At 39.9% G+C, this 19801-nt stretch overlaps 1 protein-coding gene across 7 annotated transcripts in view; it reads right to left on the reverse strand.

Annotated features, from left to right (window-relative positions):
* The window catches only part of LOC132406257 (ELAV-like protein 1), a 54643-nt gene extending 36119 nt beyond the window's left edge, over nt 1-18524 (reverse strand). For all 7 annotated transcript variants that reach the window (XR_009516119.1, XR_009516117.1, XR_009516118.1 and 4 more), the window contains exons 1-2: nt 18331-18524; nt 8159-8385 (exon numbers count right to left, since the gene is read on the reverse strand). Coding sequence is in view for 1 of the 7 variants with exons in the window: in XM_059991648.1 (XP_059847631.1) it covers nt 8159-8369 (211 nt within the window). In the remaining 6 variants the exon portion in view is untranslated. The remainder of the gene's footprint in view (nt 1-8158; nt 8386-18330) is intronic.
* Nucleotides 18525-19801: the final 1277 nt, after the last annotated feature.

Here is a 19801-nt window from a genome sequence, read left to right on the forward strand (position 1 = left end):
ATAGCATGTGGGAACTATGAGGTTGGTGACAGTGGATGGGAGATCCCCAGAGCTATTAAGGTTGGTGATGGTGTGGGAGACAATGGTCTGGTGCTCCTTAGTGGGGTCCTGGTCATGAGGCAAGTAAGCAGAAGTGTCTGAGAGGTCAGGTCAGCATGTCAGACTACTACAGCATTCCCCTTATCTGCAAGTTTGATGGTGAGGTTAGGGTTAGTGGGAAGGGAGTGGGGAGCAGAGTTTGTAAGGAGTGAGGCTGGAATTGGAGTGAGGTGTATTGAAGTCAAATTGGTTGCTGTCCTGTCAGCAGATGGCAAAAGTAGGCAGAAGACCAGGGCAGGGTGTCCAGGAAAAGGGGGGTTGAAGACTGAAAAGGGATCATGGGTGCGGGATGGAGAGTCCTTGCCAAAGAGTAAGCTCGGAGATGAAGGCAGCGGAAGGAAAGGTCAGCATCATGGCGAAGGCAGAACTCACTGAGGTGTGGGCACAGGGGGACAAAGGCTGAGTACAGATCGCTCTGCCTGAGAGAGAGAAAGGTATCTTACGGACATCTTTGTGAATTTTACAAGGCCTTCATGACACTACACCTGGAATACACAGGTCAAATCTGCTTCTAAATTCAAAGGTTATTCTTATGAAAGAGAAAATGCATTAGATTCCTCAGAATGATATCTAGGATGATGTTTGTCATAGAAAAGTAAGAGATTAAGTAGATGAAGGTATGTTCTCAAGTCTTGAAGAATAATCACATAAAACATACAAAATTCTTTTGAGGCTTGCTGTGGTTGATGCAAGCATATTATTTCACCTTGTTGGGGTGTTTAAACAAATGACTGACAAAGTTGGTGAAGGAAGTACCTCCCAATGGGATAGTAAAGTTTAGCTGACTATATTCAAGACAAAGATCAAAACAATATTTGATTATATTTTATGAATATAGGGTACTTGCAGGAAAGTGATCTTACTGAATGGCAAAATAGGTATGAAGGACTGAATGGCTTCCTACTGTTCTAATGTTTGAGAAATCCATTGGGAATGACAGTAACAGTGTATGTAAGTGGAACCCTGTGGGACGCAGCTTCAATTAAATCACATCAATTCAGGAACAAAGCATTGTACCTGATTTTGATAGTTCTGTTTATGCATTTGTATAAACTTGAGTCTTTCTAGTAGGTTCTTGCTTTATTTCAGACTTCCAAGAATGCAGTACTTTGCTGTATTTAGCCATACAATTAGAATGTGCTTAACGGTTAAACGTTTTTGTTAATTTCTAATGAAATAAAGTAAGTGTCTTCTTCAAATGATCATTAAGGATTCAATTTGATTCTGTTAATTGAGTGATGGATGGATATTTACCAGCAGTCCAATGCTAACCAAAACCTGAAACCAAATATTATACTACAAGTGATCTTAACTCAGCTTAAGGCACAGTCAAATGGAGTCACAGCATAAAGGATAAATGACCACCGGACAGGGAAAATATTACAGAACACAGAAGTGTTTGTGATGTTCTAGGGGCAATATATACCTTTATAAATCCCTCCCTTAACTTAGAAATCTTTTGTAGAGCAGTATAACATTTGATCACTGAACATGTGCAGAAATCAAAGTTGAATAACCAAACACAAGTAGGGTTCTGTAAACCTGTCCATCTCAAACCAAATTAACGTACCCCTGGAATAGGGAATCAACCTTTGTTTGCAATTTGCACAAAAGACTATCTCGGTTTGCTTACAATAGCAAAATGGCTGAAATTCTTCATATAGTTTGCCCTTGATTCCTAATTATTTCATGTCTAGACTTTATCTTGAAATAGTTAGAAAATTAGGTTTTATATTGCATTGTTTTCTTCAAAAGGTAAATATCTTCATACAACCACGTTTACATTTAAACTAAAATTTTGAGTTTAAGGTGGCAAAGCCATATTGCAATACAGGCAGTCCCCGGGTTACGTACAAGTTCCGTTCCTGAGTCCGTCTTTAAGTCGGATTTGTACATTAGTCAGAACAAGTATATCCAGTATTATTTAGCGTCAGTTAGTCAAACGTTTGTCTTAGTATGGAGTATACATTTTACCTTTCTATGCATGTAAAACACTTAAGAAACGTATGTATTCCAATAATTAAACCAATGCGTTGCTTAGTAATAATTGTAACTTTCATCGGGGCAGGGTCTTTCACGTGCTCCATTATTCTCACTTTATCCGTTATCCTTTAAAATTGTTCCAATCGTTGACCACTGTAGCCTAACGCTTTTCCAATGACCGATAGCGTTTCACCTCTTTCCAAACGTTTTATTATTTCCACTTTATTTTCAATCACGATCGCTTTCCGTCAATGGAACAGAAACACTGCAGGCGGTGAGTCCTGAGCTCTGCCAGCTCCCAAGGTCCGCTGGGTCCTAAGGACCACCGCACTGAATTCCCCGGGTCCTAAACTCCACCGCACTGAGACAGGTTAAATGGGACCAGTGGGGGCTGTGCTGGGTTTGGGTATTTGATCCTCCACAATAATCCGCGTGGGAATTTAAACTGGAGATGGCAGTGTTTTTTTTTTACGAGGTCACATTGCGGGCTCGACATCAACCCAGCACAGGAGCAGGTCTGTCACTAAATCGAACTCGGGAACCTCCGTTCTCCAGCCTGGCGCTGATCTCATTGCGCCACCAGCCGACTGGAACGGGGGGGGGTCAAGGTGAATCGTACTAAGAAAAATTAAATCAAATACAAAATTAAACACTCAACACAGTGTCAATGGCAACGACAACGACTTAAAATGGCAGACAGCATCACAATCTGACTTTAAATGGCGGATGATGTTCGTAAGTATGAGCTGTCTGTAACTCAGACGTTCGTAACTTGGGGACTACCTGTACACGGCAAATGTTGGTCATTTTAAATATAAGCACAGGTGTCTATAAATTAGTTTATTGCTGTTCTTTATTGACACACAGGGAATAAAAGCTTAGCCTCTTTTTTTTGGTTAAGTGATATTGTTAAGACTGGATTAGAAACAGCACTTCAAAATGATGAAATTTCTTAGTCAAAAAAAAAGTGCAACAGATGTTGAATGGCTCCTGCCACTGACCCAGTAGGTAAATAAGTATGGAAAGTTGCAACAGGCCAACTTCAGATCCTTTCAGATGATCAGCTGACATGGTTTGGATGCTGGGGATATGGAACCAAGGAAGAAGGTAGGTTACATAGCTCAACATTCTATTCTGATTCTTAACACAGTTTTTACTGTATAAATTTTGGGTTACAGCATTGGTAACTTTCCTCTTCTCTAGGCAAGGAAACTAGAAACCCAAGTTTAGTTTTTCATTTGAGATTGGCAAATTGGTAATTATCACACTAGATTTACCACTAAAAATGTGGACAGTATAGAGTCCTTCCCAAAGTTCTCATTCTCCTGTCTACATGCTAATGCTATTGCAGCTCTAACCTTTCCTCAAAACATACTGAACACCAAAGTGGGAGATAGTTTATTATCGGGAATAGAACGAAAATAATTAAAGGCATAATTACTGATTCTACCCACCCCCTCCCACCCAGAATTTCAGCAAGGATGGGGGGGGGGGGGGGCGATGTTGGAAAGCAGGGTGGTGACATTGGGCAGCAAGTAAAATAACCCTTCCTTCACATACCAGAGTGGTGGTCAAATAAATTACACTCTTTGAGAGTTAACACAAATGCTAATAGAAGAGTGATAACAAAATAGATCAAAATATGTAACTCTGACTGAAACAAAATCCTACATATAAACACACTTCATAAAATAATTAACCACATTAGAAATTAATAGTTAAAACGCTATATTTATTTAAGCGCTTTTCTAATCTGTTCACAAAGCATGCATGTACTGGATAATTTCATGACTGTACAACATTCTGCACAGTCAACACTTCTTTTTGTTGGGACAAAATATAAAATTTAGCTCCTGCACTACCCATCATTTCATAATCTTTTTACTTAGGAATTATTACATGGAACAGTCTTGGCTTTGTGGAAACCAAAATTGGTTACTCTCACTACATTCGGAGGCAATGCATCTATTACAGATACCATTTAGCACAGGTTATTGAGAAATGAGGTTGGAGAGGCATTTTTACAACTTGTTTAAATACAATTGTCCAAGGGATTTATGATGCAGTTGCATAAGTTATATATGCAAAAGATTTCATAATTAGTAGCACAACATTAAAGACAAGCAAATTCCAAACCCAGCCTGCAAATGTTGGAATAACAAACACAAGAAATTCTACAGATGTTGGAAATCCAAAGCAACACACACAAAATGCTGGAGGAACTCAGCAGGCAAGACAGCATCTATGGAAATGAACAAGTAGTTGATGTTTCAGTCAGAGACCTTTCATCAGGTCTGGAAAGGAAGGGAAAAGAGACTAAATAAAAAGGTGGAGGGAGAGGAAGGAGAATAGCTAGAAGGTGATAGGTGAGGCCAGGTGGGTAGGAAAGGTAAAAGGCTGGAGAGAAAGTAATCTGATAGGAAAGGAGAGTGAACACGGGTTTACTGAACAGTATCCTTACTGAGATTTGCTAATACCATCACTGAACAAAATCAGTATAGCTCCCAAATGATACAAAATGGGAATTGTATTGTCCAAAAGATGCAAATAAATTAAAAAGGAGGCATTTAATATTCTTTCCTACTTAGTCTTATCTATACATTTAAAATACATTGTCTTCTTAGGTAAAAAAATCTGAAAAAATATCAAAAAGCATTTTTTGATTTATAATAATAAACATGTTACCAAACAAGAAGAAATATACTTAGTTAAGTACAGGTTTCCTCCGCTATCCGAAGGTAGAGTGTTCCTATAAGCCGAAATGTCGTAAAGCGAAGAAGCAATTACCATTAATTTATATGGGAACATTTTTTGAGCTTTCCCAGACCCAAAAAATAACCTACCAAATAACACATAAAACCGAAAATAACACGAACATATAGTAAAAGCAGGAATGATATGCTATTCAACAGGGGTTGTACTGAGAGCATCCTGAGCAGCTGCATCACTGCCTGGTTCGGAAATTGCACCATCTCGGATCGCAAGACCCTGCAGCGGATAGTGAGGTCAGCTGAGATCTTCATTGGGGTCTCTCTTCCTGCCATCACAGACATTTACACTACACGCTGCATCCGCAAAGGAAAAAACATTATGAAGGATCCTATGCACCCCTATACAATCTCTTCTCCCTCCTGCCGTCTGGGAAAAGGCTCCAAAGCATTCGGGCTCTCACGACCAGACTATGTAACACTTTCTTCCCCCACGCTATCAGACTCCTCAATACCCGAAGCCTGGATTGACACCTTGCCCTACCATCCTGTTTATTATTTACTGTACTGCCTGCACTGTATTTGTGCACTTTATGCAGTCCAGTGTAGGTCTGTAGTCTAGTGTAACTTTCTCTGTGTTGTTTTTTTTATTACGTAGTTCAGTCTAGTTTTTTGTACTGTGTCATGTAACAAACCATGGTCCTGAAAAACGTTCTCATTTTTACTATGCACTGTACCAGCAGTTATGGTCGAAATGACAATAAATGTTCACTTGACTTGATATACAGCCTATAAAAAGTGGAAATATTGTATGTACGGTGTAGTTTCACTTATCAGAATCAGGAAGACAGTGAGCCAAAACCGACTTGGAGGGGAAAACAAAATCGGCACGTACACGCAACTACCCACACAAGGCTTCGTGGTCATGGTAGTCTTTCTTGGGGTAAACATACGTATAAAGCGAGCGTCTTTTTCATAAAAGCGAAAATCTTCTTTGGTCAGCAAAAACAGGTACTAATGTAGGTCTTTCATAACAGCGAGCTGTTGTAAAGCAAACGCTCGAAAAATGGAGGCCACCTGTACTCAATACCTTAAATGTACAATACAAACAGCTTGGTATCATCTGAATGATATTATTTGCACACTCAATTTTAATTCAGTTAATTTCAATTTTATAGCCTATTTTTAGTACTCTATGGACAGTACAGCTATCTCTTTATATCCTCTTCCTGTTTAAATACTGAAACAAGTCTCACAAAATTAATAACGGGGAATAAAGAAATACACAAAAAATTGCTTGAAATACTAGAGAACCAAGATTCTATCGAGCATTAGCAAGAAACCAAAGGAAGTCAGTATCAGCCAATAAAAAGCTTTGAAAAGTAGGGGAGACAAAGCAATTAAATCTTAATTACCTACATTCCAGAGTTTTGGGAAGTGGCTAGTTTTAGTGAATGCATTAATTATCAGGTTGTAATATTCCACAGAACCTGGAGGGTTTGCTGCATATTGGAGGGAAGTAAATATGACTCCAATATTTAAGAAAGGAAAGAAAAAGAAAGTGAATCAGCCTAACATCAAAGGTAGGGGAAACTGGACCTATAACATATTGGGTAATTAACTGCAGACTAGGAATAGTCAAAAAATTAAAATCCTGTCTAGCTAATCAATTTGAGTTTTTTGAGGATTTCGCTGGTAGAACAGATAGTGACAAGAACCAATGCAAATCACGTATTTATATTTAGAGGTAGTTTTGGATAAGGCCACATACAGGCATTCTGTAAGTAAGGTTAAAGCATGGGAAACTGTGGGAAATCTGTTTATTTACCAATTTTAATCTATGCCAAAAAGAGCTTAGTGGGAACAAACTAAATTTTCTCAAGAGTGTGATGAGTAAAGTACCACGGATCGACGATTAGATGTGATTTTTATGAAATTTGGCCAAGAAACCAAATGTAATACATCCAAGTTTGCTGAAATACAAAACTTGAAGTAAAGAGGAGAACATAAATGGATTTTAATGAGACAAGGACAATCTAATTAAGTCAGCAAGAATATGTGGAAAAATGTGAGGTTGGCAATTTAATGCACATAACACTAAGAATTAATAAAATGAACAGATTATGAAATGTTGACATTCAAGCACTGAACATCCATGTAAATTCAGATGGAATGAAGGGAGTTCAAAGGGATATGGATGGAAAGTGAATGGGTGAGGACAAAATATGGAAAGGAGCGATCATCCACTTTGAGTGGAAAAGTAGAAAAGCCGTGTTTTTATTAATTGTTATCAGATTGAAAAAAGAGCACACAAGAACCTAGGTGCCTTTGTAAATGAACAAGTGAAAGATGATTTAATTAGAGGCAAACATGTTTAGTATTACAAGAGGGTCTGAAATGAAGGTAAGAGCAAATTAAATGCCTTACTGCAAATATATAGGGATTTGGTGAGAAACACACCTAGTACACTTTTGGTCTTGCCAAGAATTTGCCATAAAAATGTACAATGACAAATCAGTTGCTAAGACGGGAGGTCAGCCATATGAGGAGAGATTTAGCCATTTATGGTTCTGTGTTTAAAATAATTAGAAGTGATCTTACTGACACTTATAAAATTTTTACAGGCTCCAATAGATCGGACACAGGAAAGATATTTCCCTTGTCTGAGAAATTTAAAGCTGGGGTCACCCTCGGAGTACAAGGTAGGCTGCTTACAACGGAGACAAAGAGAAAATACCTCTAGTCAGTAGATGACAAAACTTCGTAATTCTGTACCTTGGAAGTGGTGCCTCGGTCACTGAGACAATTCTAAATCGGGGTTGGACTTCTTAACTAATCAAATTTTTTTTGAATATTAAGCAGATGGGGACGATGCAAGACAATGGAGCTGACATAAAAGACAAACCATGACCCTAATGAATATTAGAGCAGGCTGCTACTCAGTAAGGTGGTAAATGTTTTAAAGAACATAGAATTGTACATCACACTTCAAGCCTTTCAGCCCACTCTGTTGTTCCAACCTTTAAACTTACTACATGATCTAATACTTCCCTCCCACACAGCCATCCTTATTCCATGCAAATATAATCAATATCTCTCTCCTCAATTTGAATTATATGACTAGACCCTTTAAGGAATAATAGACAAATACAGTTGCGTTTGCTTACCTGATGCACTCTGGCACTCTTTGGTAGCTTATTCAAGCCTTCTAAACGTTCCAAATTTGAATATACTAAATGCAGTACTCCAGAAACAAACACCAAGTTCAAAGGATTTCATAAATATAACCTCACTGGCTACTAAACTTTTAAGTACAATCTAAAAATAAAAATATTCCATTGGCCAAAGCTTTACCAAAATGCCCTTACCTGCAACCTTGTCACGAATGAGTTTGGCTGACTCCACGTCACCAATGCTACCGAAAAGACTCCGTAGCTCATCCTGTGTCATGTTCTGTGGCAGGTAGTTGACAATTAAGTTAGTTCTTGCATTGTCATCCCCATGATCTTTGCAATCTTCAGCCATGAGATCAAGACCTGCTTTGCAACCGTTACTATAGCAGGAGTGGCCGTTTGACATTTCATAAAAAGCTTACCTGTGAAAATAAAACATATACATACAAATCTGTGAAAGAGGCAAGTCAGACAAGTGGCATACGAAATTTAATATAGAAGTGTGACGTGAACAAAAAGGTTCACAAAAGACATCATGAATAAAATAGGTGCTAACGAATTTGCAGAAACAACTCTGTAAAAGAGCCTACAAGTGCAGGGATATGCTATTTAGTTAGCAAAGAATCCGGGATCCATAAATAAGAGACAAAATTATACTGAACCTGTACAGAACAGTTGTCACAACAGGAGTAATGCATTCAATTCCAGTGACAGATTTGATATATAAGATCATAACTCATTTAGATAAACTATAAACTGTCCCATAAGCACAGATGGTTCAAGAGCCACGGAAATGGATCAAAATTCTGAGCATGAGGCCAATATGACCTACAAGCTTTTTTTGTTATGATCTAGAATTTATCGCTGGTAGGAGCGATAGAAACTAAAGATAACCAGATAAAACTTGGAGGACACTGAAAGTGAGGAAATTAAACAGATGGGATGTCTCTCAATTCTCAATGCATGATGTGAATGTTCTGTTTATCCTAAAAATAAAATGAATGTCAATTGCACTGATGTTTTAAAAAATACAGTAAATAAATAGCAAAATATCGACAGCATCAGCAAACGCAGCTTGAAAACTCTTCCAAATTGGAAAAAAATCTAGTGAATGCACCTGACTGGACTTATACATGGAAACACAGCAGCAATTTTGTTTTACTCAACTGTATTTCAGTTTTCAATCACAATAGTGACATACAGTGATCTATGCAATCTTTTTTTTAAAATAAATGAGGGTGTCATTCTTTTGGTATTAGAAGTATAGTGAAATTTTGATTGTTGTACATGAGGAAAAGTTAATTCTGAATACTAGATCAAATTAAACCACAACTTCAGAACTGAGATAAGATGTAGAATAAGTTTTGAATTGTTGACAAGTTCCCGACATACAACTAAAAAGTAAGCCATTATCAAAGCAGCAGCAAAATAGTCAGTATTTTCCAGAGAAGAATAAACTAAATGGAGCTTCCATATCCATTTTACCGATTTTATTGCAGACTGGTCTGTTGGAGAGGTTTAAACTAATTTGGCAGGGGTTAGGAAACAGAGTAATAGGGCAGTTGATACACAAATAAATGCAGTGTGTAATGAGACTGTGAGAAAAGATAGGCAGATGACATGGCAAAATTGCAGTCACTGGGATGTGTTAAAAGTGTGTCTCGACATCAACCCGGCACGGATGGAGAGCATGCTCGGGAGCAGTCTGTCACAGGATTGAACTCGGGAACCTCCATTCTCAAGCCCGGTGCTGATCTCACTGCACCACCAGCCAACTGGAAAAGGGGGCGGGGGGGGAGGTCCAGGGTGAACCTTGCTAAGAAAAATTTAAGCCAAATACAAAGTTACACACTCAACACAGTGTCAACGGCAATGACTTAAAATGGCGGATGGCATTCTCCTTCCTCGGTTCATAAGTTGAACGTTCGTAACTCAGGTACTACCTGTAGTAGGTTGAACAGTTTGAAAAAGTTATAGCAAAAATTAGTTGGAAGCTGGAGGATTGGGAAGCTCTTGAAACCCAACAAAAGGGAACTTAAAAGCAATAAGGAGAGCAAAGATCAAATACGAAAATAAGCTCGCCGATAATATAGAAGAGAATATATATATATATATTAAATAAAAGAGAAACGAGACAGGAAGAGTGGCTAACAGACCATTGGAAAATGATATAGGGAAAAAGCAATGGGAGGGACAAAAATGGTGGACATCCTAATATTTTGTGTCAGTGTTCTCTGTGGTAGATACCAGCAGTATGCAAGAAATTCAAGTGTCAGGAGGCAGAAGTCAGTGTAGCTGTTATTACTAAGGAGAAGGTGCTTGGGAAGCTGGAAGGTCTGAAGGTACATAGATAACCTGGACTAGCCTTGCACCCCAGGATTGTGAAAGAGGTAGCTGAAAGGATTGTAGATGCACTAGTAGTAATGATCTTTCAAGAATCACTATATACTGGAATAGTTCCAGAAGAACAGAAAATTGCTAATGCCACTCCTTTAAGGGAGGGAGGCTGAAAATATGAAATTATAGGCTCATTTGCCTGTCTTCAGTGGTTGGAAAGATGATGGGAGTCCATCAAGGATGAGTTTTTGAGGTACTTGGAGGCACATGATAAAATAGACCGAAGTCAGTATTGTTTCCTTAAGGGGACATTTTGCCTGAGAAACCAGTAAAAAAAATTCTTTGAGGAAACAACAAGCAGGATAGATAAAGGAGTTGGTGGATGTTGTTTACTTAGATTTTTAGAAGGCCTTTGATAAAGCAATGCACATGGCTGCTAAACAAGGCTCATGGTATTATACGAAAGATACTAGCATGGACAGAGATTGACTGGCAAGAGGCAGAGTGGGAATAAAGTGCGCCTTTTCTGGCTGCTGCCTGTGAATTGCGGCATTCTGCACGGGTCGATGTTGGAATCACTTCTTTCCACATTACAATTGCAAGAGAAAGCTTGTAAATCCTTTGCAATTACCTGGCTTTCTGCTTTAATTACTCATAAAATATGGTCTGATCTTCATCTAAGTCACAATAATAGATAAATACAATCTGCCTAAACTAGTAACACACAATTGTACTTTTCATGTCTATTGAACACATTGTTTTATCATTCAGAGTCCATTCTGAAAAAAGTTCATGAATCCTTGAATTTAGTATCTGGTAGAATCTGCTTCAGCAGCAATAACCTCCACCAGACATTTCCTGTAGCTGCTGATCAGACTTGCATAACAGCAAGGAGGAATTTTAGACCATTCCTCTATACAAAACTCCTTCAGTTCATCAATATTTCTGGGATACCTTGCATGAACAGCCATCTTCAGGTCATGCCACAGCATCTCATTAGGGTTTCAGTTTTCACTTGGCCATACCAAAACACAAATTTTCTTCTTTTTAAACCATTCTGTTGTTGATTCTCTTTTGTTTTGGATCATTCTTTTGTTTATCGTCACACAACTTCTATTAAGCTTCAGGTGATGGACTGCTACCCTGATATTCTCCTGTAAAATATCTCGATACAGTTCTGAATTAAGAGTACCCTCACCGAATTAAAGTTGTCCAGGCCGAGGTAGCAAAGCAGCCCCAAATCATGATGCTCCTTCACAGTTGGGATGAGGTTTTGGTGTTGGTGTGCAATGCCCTTGGCCCTCCAAACATAGTGGTAAGCATTTCTGCCTAAGAGTTTAACATTTGTCTCAACTGTCCACACATTGTCCCAGAAGCACTTTGGAACATCTGGGTGGTCCTTTGCAAACTTGAGACGTGCAACAATTTTTTTTTCTAGAGAGCAGTAGTTTCCTCTGTGGTGTCCTTCCATAAACACCATGCTTGTTTGATGCTTTTCTTAACAGTAGCAGACACATGACCAGAGACTTCAGCACGTTATAGAGATATCTGCAGGTCTTTTGCTGATACTTGGGTTCTTTTTTACCTCCTTCAGTATTGCACAGTGCTGTTGGTGTGATCTTTGCACTCGTAGGGAGAGTAGCAACAGTACTGTATTCTTCCATTTGTAAATAACTTCTCTTACTGATGAACACAGGTCTTTAGAAATGCTTCTTTAGACTTTTTTAGCTCATGCATCTGTACAATTCTTCTAAGGTCCTCAAAGTTGTTTTGATCAAGGAATGGTGCATATAAGCAGTTCTTTCTTCAGAAGCAACACACACAAAACTCAGCAGGCCAGGCAGCATCTATGGAAAAAGAGTACAGTCTACATTTCGGGCCGAGACCCTTCAACAGGATTGGAGAAAAAAAGATGAGAAGTTAGAGTAAGACGATGGGGGGACCGGAGGAAGAAACACAAAGTGATAGATGAAGCTGGAGAGGGGAGGAGTGAAGTAAAGAGCTAGAAAGTTGATTGGTGAAAGAGATGCAGGGCTGGAGAAGGGGGAATCTGATAGGAGAGGTCAGAAGGCCATGAAAAAAATAAAATGGGGAGGAACACCAGGGGGAGGTGGTGGGCATGGAAGGAGATATGGTGAGAGAGAAATTTGAATATGGTATGGTGATGTGGGGGGGGGGGGGGGAGGAGGCTATAAATAAGTTTGAGAAATTGATGTTCATGCCATCAGTTGGAGGCTGCCCTGACGGAATATAAAATACAAGGTGTTGCTTCATCAAGAAAGAAGGGGAGGCCAGGGACTAATATGTCGAAATGGGAATAGGAAATGGAATTAAAATGAGTGGCCACTGGGAGATTCCACTTTCTCCGGCGGAAGGAGTGCAGTGCTCAGCAAAGCAGTCTCCCAATCTACGTCAGGTCTCACCAATATACAGGAGGCTACATCAGGTATACTAGAAACAGTAGATGATCCCAACAACTCACAGATTAAGCCTCACCTGGAAGGACTGCTTGGGGCACTGAATGGTGATGAGGGAGATGGTGTAGGGGCAGGTGTAGCACTCAATCAACTCACAAGGCTAAGTATCAGGAGGGAGGGATAAATGGACAAGGGAGTCGCATAGGGAGTGATCGCTGTGGAAAGCAGAAAATGGGGGGTAGGGAAAGATGTGCTTGGTGGCATGATCCCATTGGAGATGGTGGAAATTATGGATAATTATGTGCTGGACATGGAGGCTGGTGGGGTGGTAGGTGAGGACAAGAGGAACTCTATCCCTGATGGGGTGGTAGAGGACGGGGTGAAGGCAGACGTGAATGAAATAGAAGAGTTGCAGTTGAGGGCAGCATTGATGGTGGAGGAAAGGAAGCCCTTTCTTTGAAGAAGGACACCTCCTTAGTTCCGGAATGAAAAGCCTCATCCCGAGAGCAGATGTGGCACAGACAAACGAAATAAGAGAAGGGGATGGCATTTTTACAAGTAACAGGATGGGAAGGGGTATAGTCCAGGTAGCTGTGAGAGTCAGTGGGTTTATAGAAACATAAGAGATCAAGAATGGGGAGGGAGGTGTTGGAAATGGACCAAGTTCAAGAGCAGGGTGGAAGTTGGAGACAACATTGATGAAGTTGATGAGCTCTGCATGGGTGCAGGGAACACTTCCTTCCCATTCTGATAGATTAGTCCATGAGGCCAAGCTCAGGTTGGAGGAGCAACACCTTATTCCTTCTGGATAGCCTCCAACCTGATGGCATGAACTCGGACTTCTGGTAATCCACCTCCTCCCACCCCCCTTTACCATTCCCTATTCCTTGCTCTCACCTTATCTCTTTACCTGCCCATCATCTCCCTCTGGTGCTCCTCCCTTTTCTTTCTTCCATGACCTTCTATCCTCTCAGATTTCCCCCTCTCCAGCCCTGTATCTCTCTAACTAATCAACTTCCCAGCTCTTTACTACACCCCTTCTCCCCTCACAGTTTCACCTATCATGTTGTGTTACTCATTGTTTTCTCCAGTCCCGATGAAGGGGCTCAGCCTGAAACATCAACTTTTTCCATAGATGGATCTTGGACTGCTGAGTTCCTTCAGCATTTTGTGGGCGTTGCTTAGATTTCCAGCATCTGTAGATTTTCTCTTCTTTTTTGAGAACAGCAGGCTCTGTCAGTGACCTGAGTTTGTATATTTTTTTAATAGGGCTGGGCACCTCTACAACCCACACCTCTAATCTCATCGCACTGATCAGAACACCTAACTCCACCATTACCCCAGAGGTTCACATACTTTTTTAAACTATGATTGTTTAAAAGGTGTACTCCATATTGATGTGTAGTATAGCTATGTGTTATTAGTTTAGGCAGATTGTGTTTGCTTATTATTGTGACTTAGATGAAGATCAGTCTACATTTTATGAGTAATGCAGAAATCAAGTAATTGCAAAGGGTTAACACATTTTTTCTTGCCATTGTACATGTCAATGATTTGGATCATGGAACTGATGGCTTTTTTGGCCAAGTTTGTGGATGAGACAAAGATATGTGGAGGGCAGGTGGTGTTGAGAAAGTTTGTAGAAGGACTTAAACAGATTAGGAGTGTGGACAAAGTACAAGATGGAATATAGTGTCGGGAGTGTATGGCCATGCACTTTGACAGAAGGAATAAAATCACAGACTATTTTCAGTGCATGGAGCAAATTCTGAAAAGAGATGCAAACGGACTTGGAAATCCTGTGAGGATTCCCTAAAGGTTGCAAATTGAGTTGGTGGCAAAGATGGCAAATGCAATGTTGCCATTCATTTTGTAGAAATTAGAATACAAAAGCAAGGATGTAATGTAAGAAAGGACGTGCTAGCATTGGAGAGGGTCCAGAGGAACTGTACAAGAATAATCCCTGGAATAAAAGGATTAAACATATGAGTAGCATTTGATGGTTCTGGCCTGTACTTGCTGGGCTTTAGAAGGGGGGGGGGGTCTCTTTGAATATTGAAAAGCCTCGAGAGCGCGGAGATGGAGAGGTTGTTTCCAATCATGGGGAAGAGTCTAAGATCAGTGGGCACAGCCTCAGAATAGGACATCCCTTTAGAACAGAGATGAGGAAGAATTTCTTTAGTCAGAGGGTGGTGAATCTGTGGAATTCATAGCCACAGACAAGGTTGTGAAAGGCAAGTCAGGCGGTTTACTTAAAGCAGAGGTCGATAGATTTTTGTATAGCAAGGGTGTCAAAAATTACAGAAGAAGGCAGGAGAATAGATCTCCACAACTTCCACCATCTCCAAAGGGATCTTACCACTTCATTACCTCCCCCCCCCCCCCCCCACCACCTCTGTTTTCTACAGAATTCACTTCCTCTGTGATTCCCTTCTCCATGCTAATCTCCCTCCTGGCACACATCCCTGCAAGCAAAGTGCTACATCAGCCCATTCATGTCCTCCCTCACTTCCATTCAGGGCCCCAAACAGTCCTTCCAGGTGAAGCAATCCTGCAGATCTGCTAGGGTCATCTATTGTGCTTGGTGCTCTCGATGTGGCCTCCTTTACAATGGTGAGACCTGATGTAAACTGGGGGACCATTTCATCAAGCACCTCTGCTCCATCTGCCAAAAGCAGAGGTTCCCAGTGGCCAAGTATTTTAATTCCGATTCCCATTTCTGTTCTGACATGTCTGTCCATGGCATCTTCTTGTGCCACAATGAGGCCACCTTCAGGGTAAACAAGCAACACCTTTATATTCCATCTGGGTAACCTCCAACCTGATGGCATGAATATTGATTTCTCCTTCTGGTTATAAAAAAAATGCTCCCCCTCCCCTCTTCTATTTCCCATTCTGGTCTCATAACTCTTCTCACCTGGCTATCAACTCCTTCTGGGGACCCTTCCTCCTCTCAAATTCCTTCCTCTTCAGTCCTTCTATCTTTCCTACCCACCTGGCTTCACCTATCATCTTCCAACTATCCTCCTTCCCCTCTCACCACCTTTGTATACTGTCATCTACCCCGTTCCTTTCCGGTCCTGAAGAAGGGTCTCAGCCTGAAACGTCCACTGTTCATTCACTTGATGCTGCCTAACCTGCTGAGCTCCTCCTGCAGTTTCTGTGTTGCTGAGGAGAATAGAGTTCAGAAGAATAATAAATCAGCCATGGTGGAATGGTGGAGCAGACTTGATGGGCTGAATGACCAAATTCATATCATATGATTTTAAGACATACATTTTATCACTACTAATTATCAGCTAAAGGTCATGTGAAACAAATATGAATAGTCAATATATTTTTACAAACCAGCTGTCATAAGCAATACTTTAGAAGAACACTGTATTTAAAATTAATTGTACTGATCAAAAGTTAAATCAGTTTTGATGGATATAAGGATAATCATAGACAAACAATGTCTTGCATAAGGTGTCATGCTGGTGAATTCAACAGTTTTTGAACACACATAGAATTCAAGTTTAATGTTACTATTTAATGTTGACATATCTGTTGTTTCTATCTTTGTATTTGGTCTCCTGCAACAAAATGTTGTACCATATTTCTTCTAAGATTAAAAAATACTTACGCCAAGCATGTTCAAGAGCATATTTCAAGTGATCAGTACCACTAAAATACTTTTTTGTAAGTTCCTTTTCATATGACAAGCACAGTGGCAGCAAGCAGGCAAAGATGATTTTATGATTGGAATTTGACAGGACCAGCAAGCTTTGTTTTATAGACCTACTGTAGCAATTTTAACTTTCCATTATCTCAGTATCTAGATCCAAGAGGGAGAAAAACAATTATATTCTCCCTGATGTAGTTGGAGAGCTCTCCGTAACCCATTGTTTAATGATTAACTTTGATTTACAAAGAAGAGTTTCCTGCTTGGATCAGTGCTCAGCATTTTGTTAAATTCTTAAATTAGACATCAGAAACTACATAACTGTACTTCAAATAATTCCACATCCAGGCAATTCCATTAATGGAAAATTAATTCCCAGACTTAACTGACATACATCCCCATGAAAAAAATTCTCCTAGGTGAGTGATAAAATCTTTCCAAATACCAATCCTAAATGCTTTCTTATATTCAAATAATCATTAAGTGCAAACTTTAGTTAACAGCACAATGGCTTTCCCTGAAATACAGGATGTCCAGAGTGTTCCTCGGGTTCAATTAATTTAAATCCTATAGCCAGCAGTTATACACATAACCTCAACACCCAGAAATATACAATCTTCAAAATGCCATGTTTCTAAGCCTTGGCTTAAATCTAATGGTTCAGACTAATACAACCACCGAGGTACTTTCCAGCATCCAGTGTTCACCTGCTGTTTAAATGAACGAGAGCTTCACTCACACCTGGCCAACATTTCACACTCAACCACTTCCAAAAATGTTCAAGAATCATTTATCACATGAAACTCTCATCAGTTATCACATTTGATCTGCCATGCCTCCACTCTACTGCACTTTCCCTCAATTTCCTTTAATCCTTATAAATCTACTGACTTTGAATGCATTTTAATGACATCATCCACAGGCATCTGGGGCAAAGAACAAAGATTAACAGTCCTGAATAAAGAAATCCCCCATGATCTCCATTCTCCATGACTATGCCTACAGCAGAAAGGCATAATTCTGGAGAAGGAAGAAACTGCCCATTAGGATTTAACTGATCTTATGTACTAAGTGGAGAACTGCAGAAAATTAAAACCTAAAAGAAAATGCACAGTATATGTTCTGTCTTTACTTGGAAAACGTGTGCGTATATTCTAATCATGCAAAACCTCTGCATGTTGTACCTTACAGAATGGGACATCACCAATTCCAGGAAAATATTAAAAGGGTTTAAGTGACAAGCTGTTGAAAGGGTAGAACAAAATCATTCGCTGGGAAATGTAGATTTTTTTTTTCCACAGGATCTCGAACAGCTTAGAATTCCCAACAAATAATTAGTTAAGAATTACAATATAATTTTCATTAGCCTTTAAAAAACATATTTCATGTATTACGTTATTTTCTTCTTAGTTTTAAGTGCATTTCTTTTGATCCCTCCGCTAATTTAAAGCCTTTGTGCTATAAAATGCAGATAGTCGGTTATTAAAACAGCTAACCCGGGTGTGAGCGCATTGTTCTGCCGGGTGCTGTGCCCGTTCCGCCATTTACGTTTCCTGCTTACTGAAAACAAGCGGTTAAGATGAGGCAGCCAAAGCCTAACATCCCGCAGACGGAGACCTCCACATCTTTCTTCCCACTCCAGCATTTGATGGAGGGCCTATTCCCACCGAGTATATCCTCGCCCTAGATTTAAGATCTATTGAACAGTTTCTCTTACACTACTCATACAGCCTGGGCTCTACCGTTGTTTCTCACGTTCAAATCTCGGCCTTTGCTCACTACTATCCTTTTGTACTGGCTTCTACTGTAGCAATCTCTCGTTATTAGGGTTTTCTAGTTCAATCCAAGCAGAGGCCTAGTTGATGCCAGCGAAGGCCCGATGCCGCATGGCCGCGGCCTGGTTCACAGCTCTTGCCGGTTATATTTTCTCAAGACAAAGGCACACTTACTCTCTCTGAGCCCCGTAATCGTACGGGGTGAGGGTGTCGGACGGCTCTAACGTCTCTCCGGGACACGAGCTGACGAAGAGGATAATGAAAAAAAATCCCCAGCAGGAAAAAGCTGCGGAAAAAAATCCGTTAAAATCAAACAAAGTCAACCCCGCGCTCAGCCGCCTACGCGCGCACCGCCGGCGATTCTGAGACCGCCCCATGCCCTGCAATTGGACCAACCCAACATCAATCTCACAGCTGTCCCTTGTATGGCTGCGAACAATTGGACACTCCTCACGTCAATCATCTTCCGCCATGATGGAGGCGATGTCGGATCGTACGCCATCACTGATAGTGTGTAGAGGCTCTGTGTGGGAATATGGGGAGGGGCGAGCCGACAGAATGAAGAATGAGTTTGTGATCAAGTTTCCTAGAATGAGTTTCGATATCTTGGGATCTGCTTGCAGATGATTGTGAGCTTGATGTTGAGGACTGATTGAAAAATTAATTTTATAATTATGTAAAGCTGGCCATGACGTATGGGCGACTTAAAGTCTCACAGAGATAAACCTTTTCTCAAGCGGTGTAATAACCACTTTCAGTAAAACACTTGATGTATCTTAGCTCGGGCATCAGGAAAAAGTCGATTGCCTCAAAAAACTGTGCCTTGGGATCGTTTATGCTCTCCGGGGAGACTAGGTTTCTGTTTGTCACCTTGTGTTACCGGCTGCACCTCCAATGGGCAATCCAAACTGGATTTTTGTGTGCCGAATATATTTATTTATTATGTTCTCAATGAGCTTTCTTTTAAAAATTGATGTACCAGTTAAAAACCATAAAAGTAGGTTTTTTAAAAACTGTCTCCCTTGTATGTTTTCTCTTTTATGAGTGTGTAGTGTCCCTGATGTGTTGGACATAAGTTCTTGTTTTTTTAAGATAGCCAGCTGTGCATATCTCGAGTTGAAATTGGGTACTCTATCTCGGTGATAATGCCCAACTTTAAGACCATTGCAGCTAATTGAACAGAAGGTTATTAAGTTATTTCAAGAACTGCAACATAACAATTATACAGGTAGAGCATTGTATCATCAACATTCTGCCAGAAATTACCTGTAGTTGTGTACAGTTTATAATTAGGTTCCCTGTTTATTGTTTTGATTATACCCTTGGTCAATTGGGACATTAAAAATTTTCCACCAGTTAATTCTTCTTGTATTTTATTGCATATTTATAATGCAATTTGCTTTTATAAGTTTGTAATAAATTCACCTTTAGAGATCAAAGACAATCTGTCAACCTCTGTATTGAAAAGAATACAGACTCTTTGATAACTTCTCAAGTAAAAGAACCCTCTGAGAAGAAATACCTCATTTTATAAAGATTGTAAATTGCTAAATTAGTTTATTGTCACATATATTAAGATACCGTGAACAAGTAACTATTGAATGCCATTCATACAGATCATTTTATCGCATCAATACACTGAGAT

The sequence above is a fragment of the Hypanus sabinus genome, chromosome 16 (genome assembly GCF_030144855.1).
Source record: "Hypanus sabinus isolate sHypSab1 chromosome 16, sHypSab1.hap1, whole genome shotgun sequence".
Lineage (NCBI taxonomy): Eukaryota > Metazoa > Chordata > Chondrichthyes > Myliobatiformes > Dasyatidae > Hypanus > Hypanus sabinus.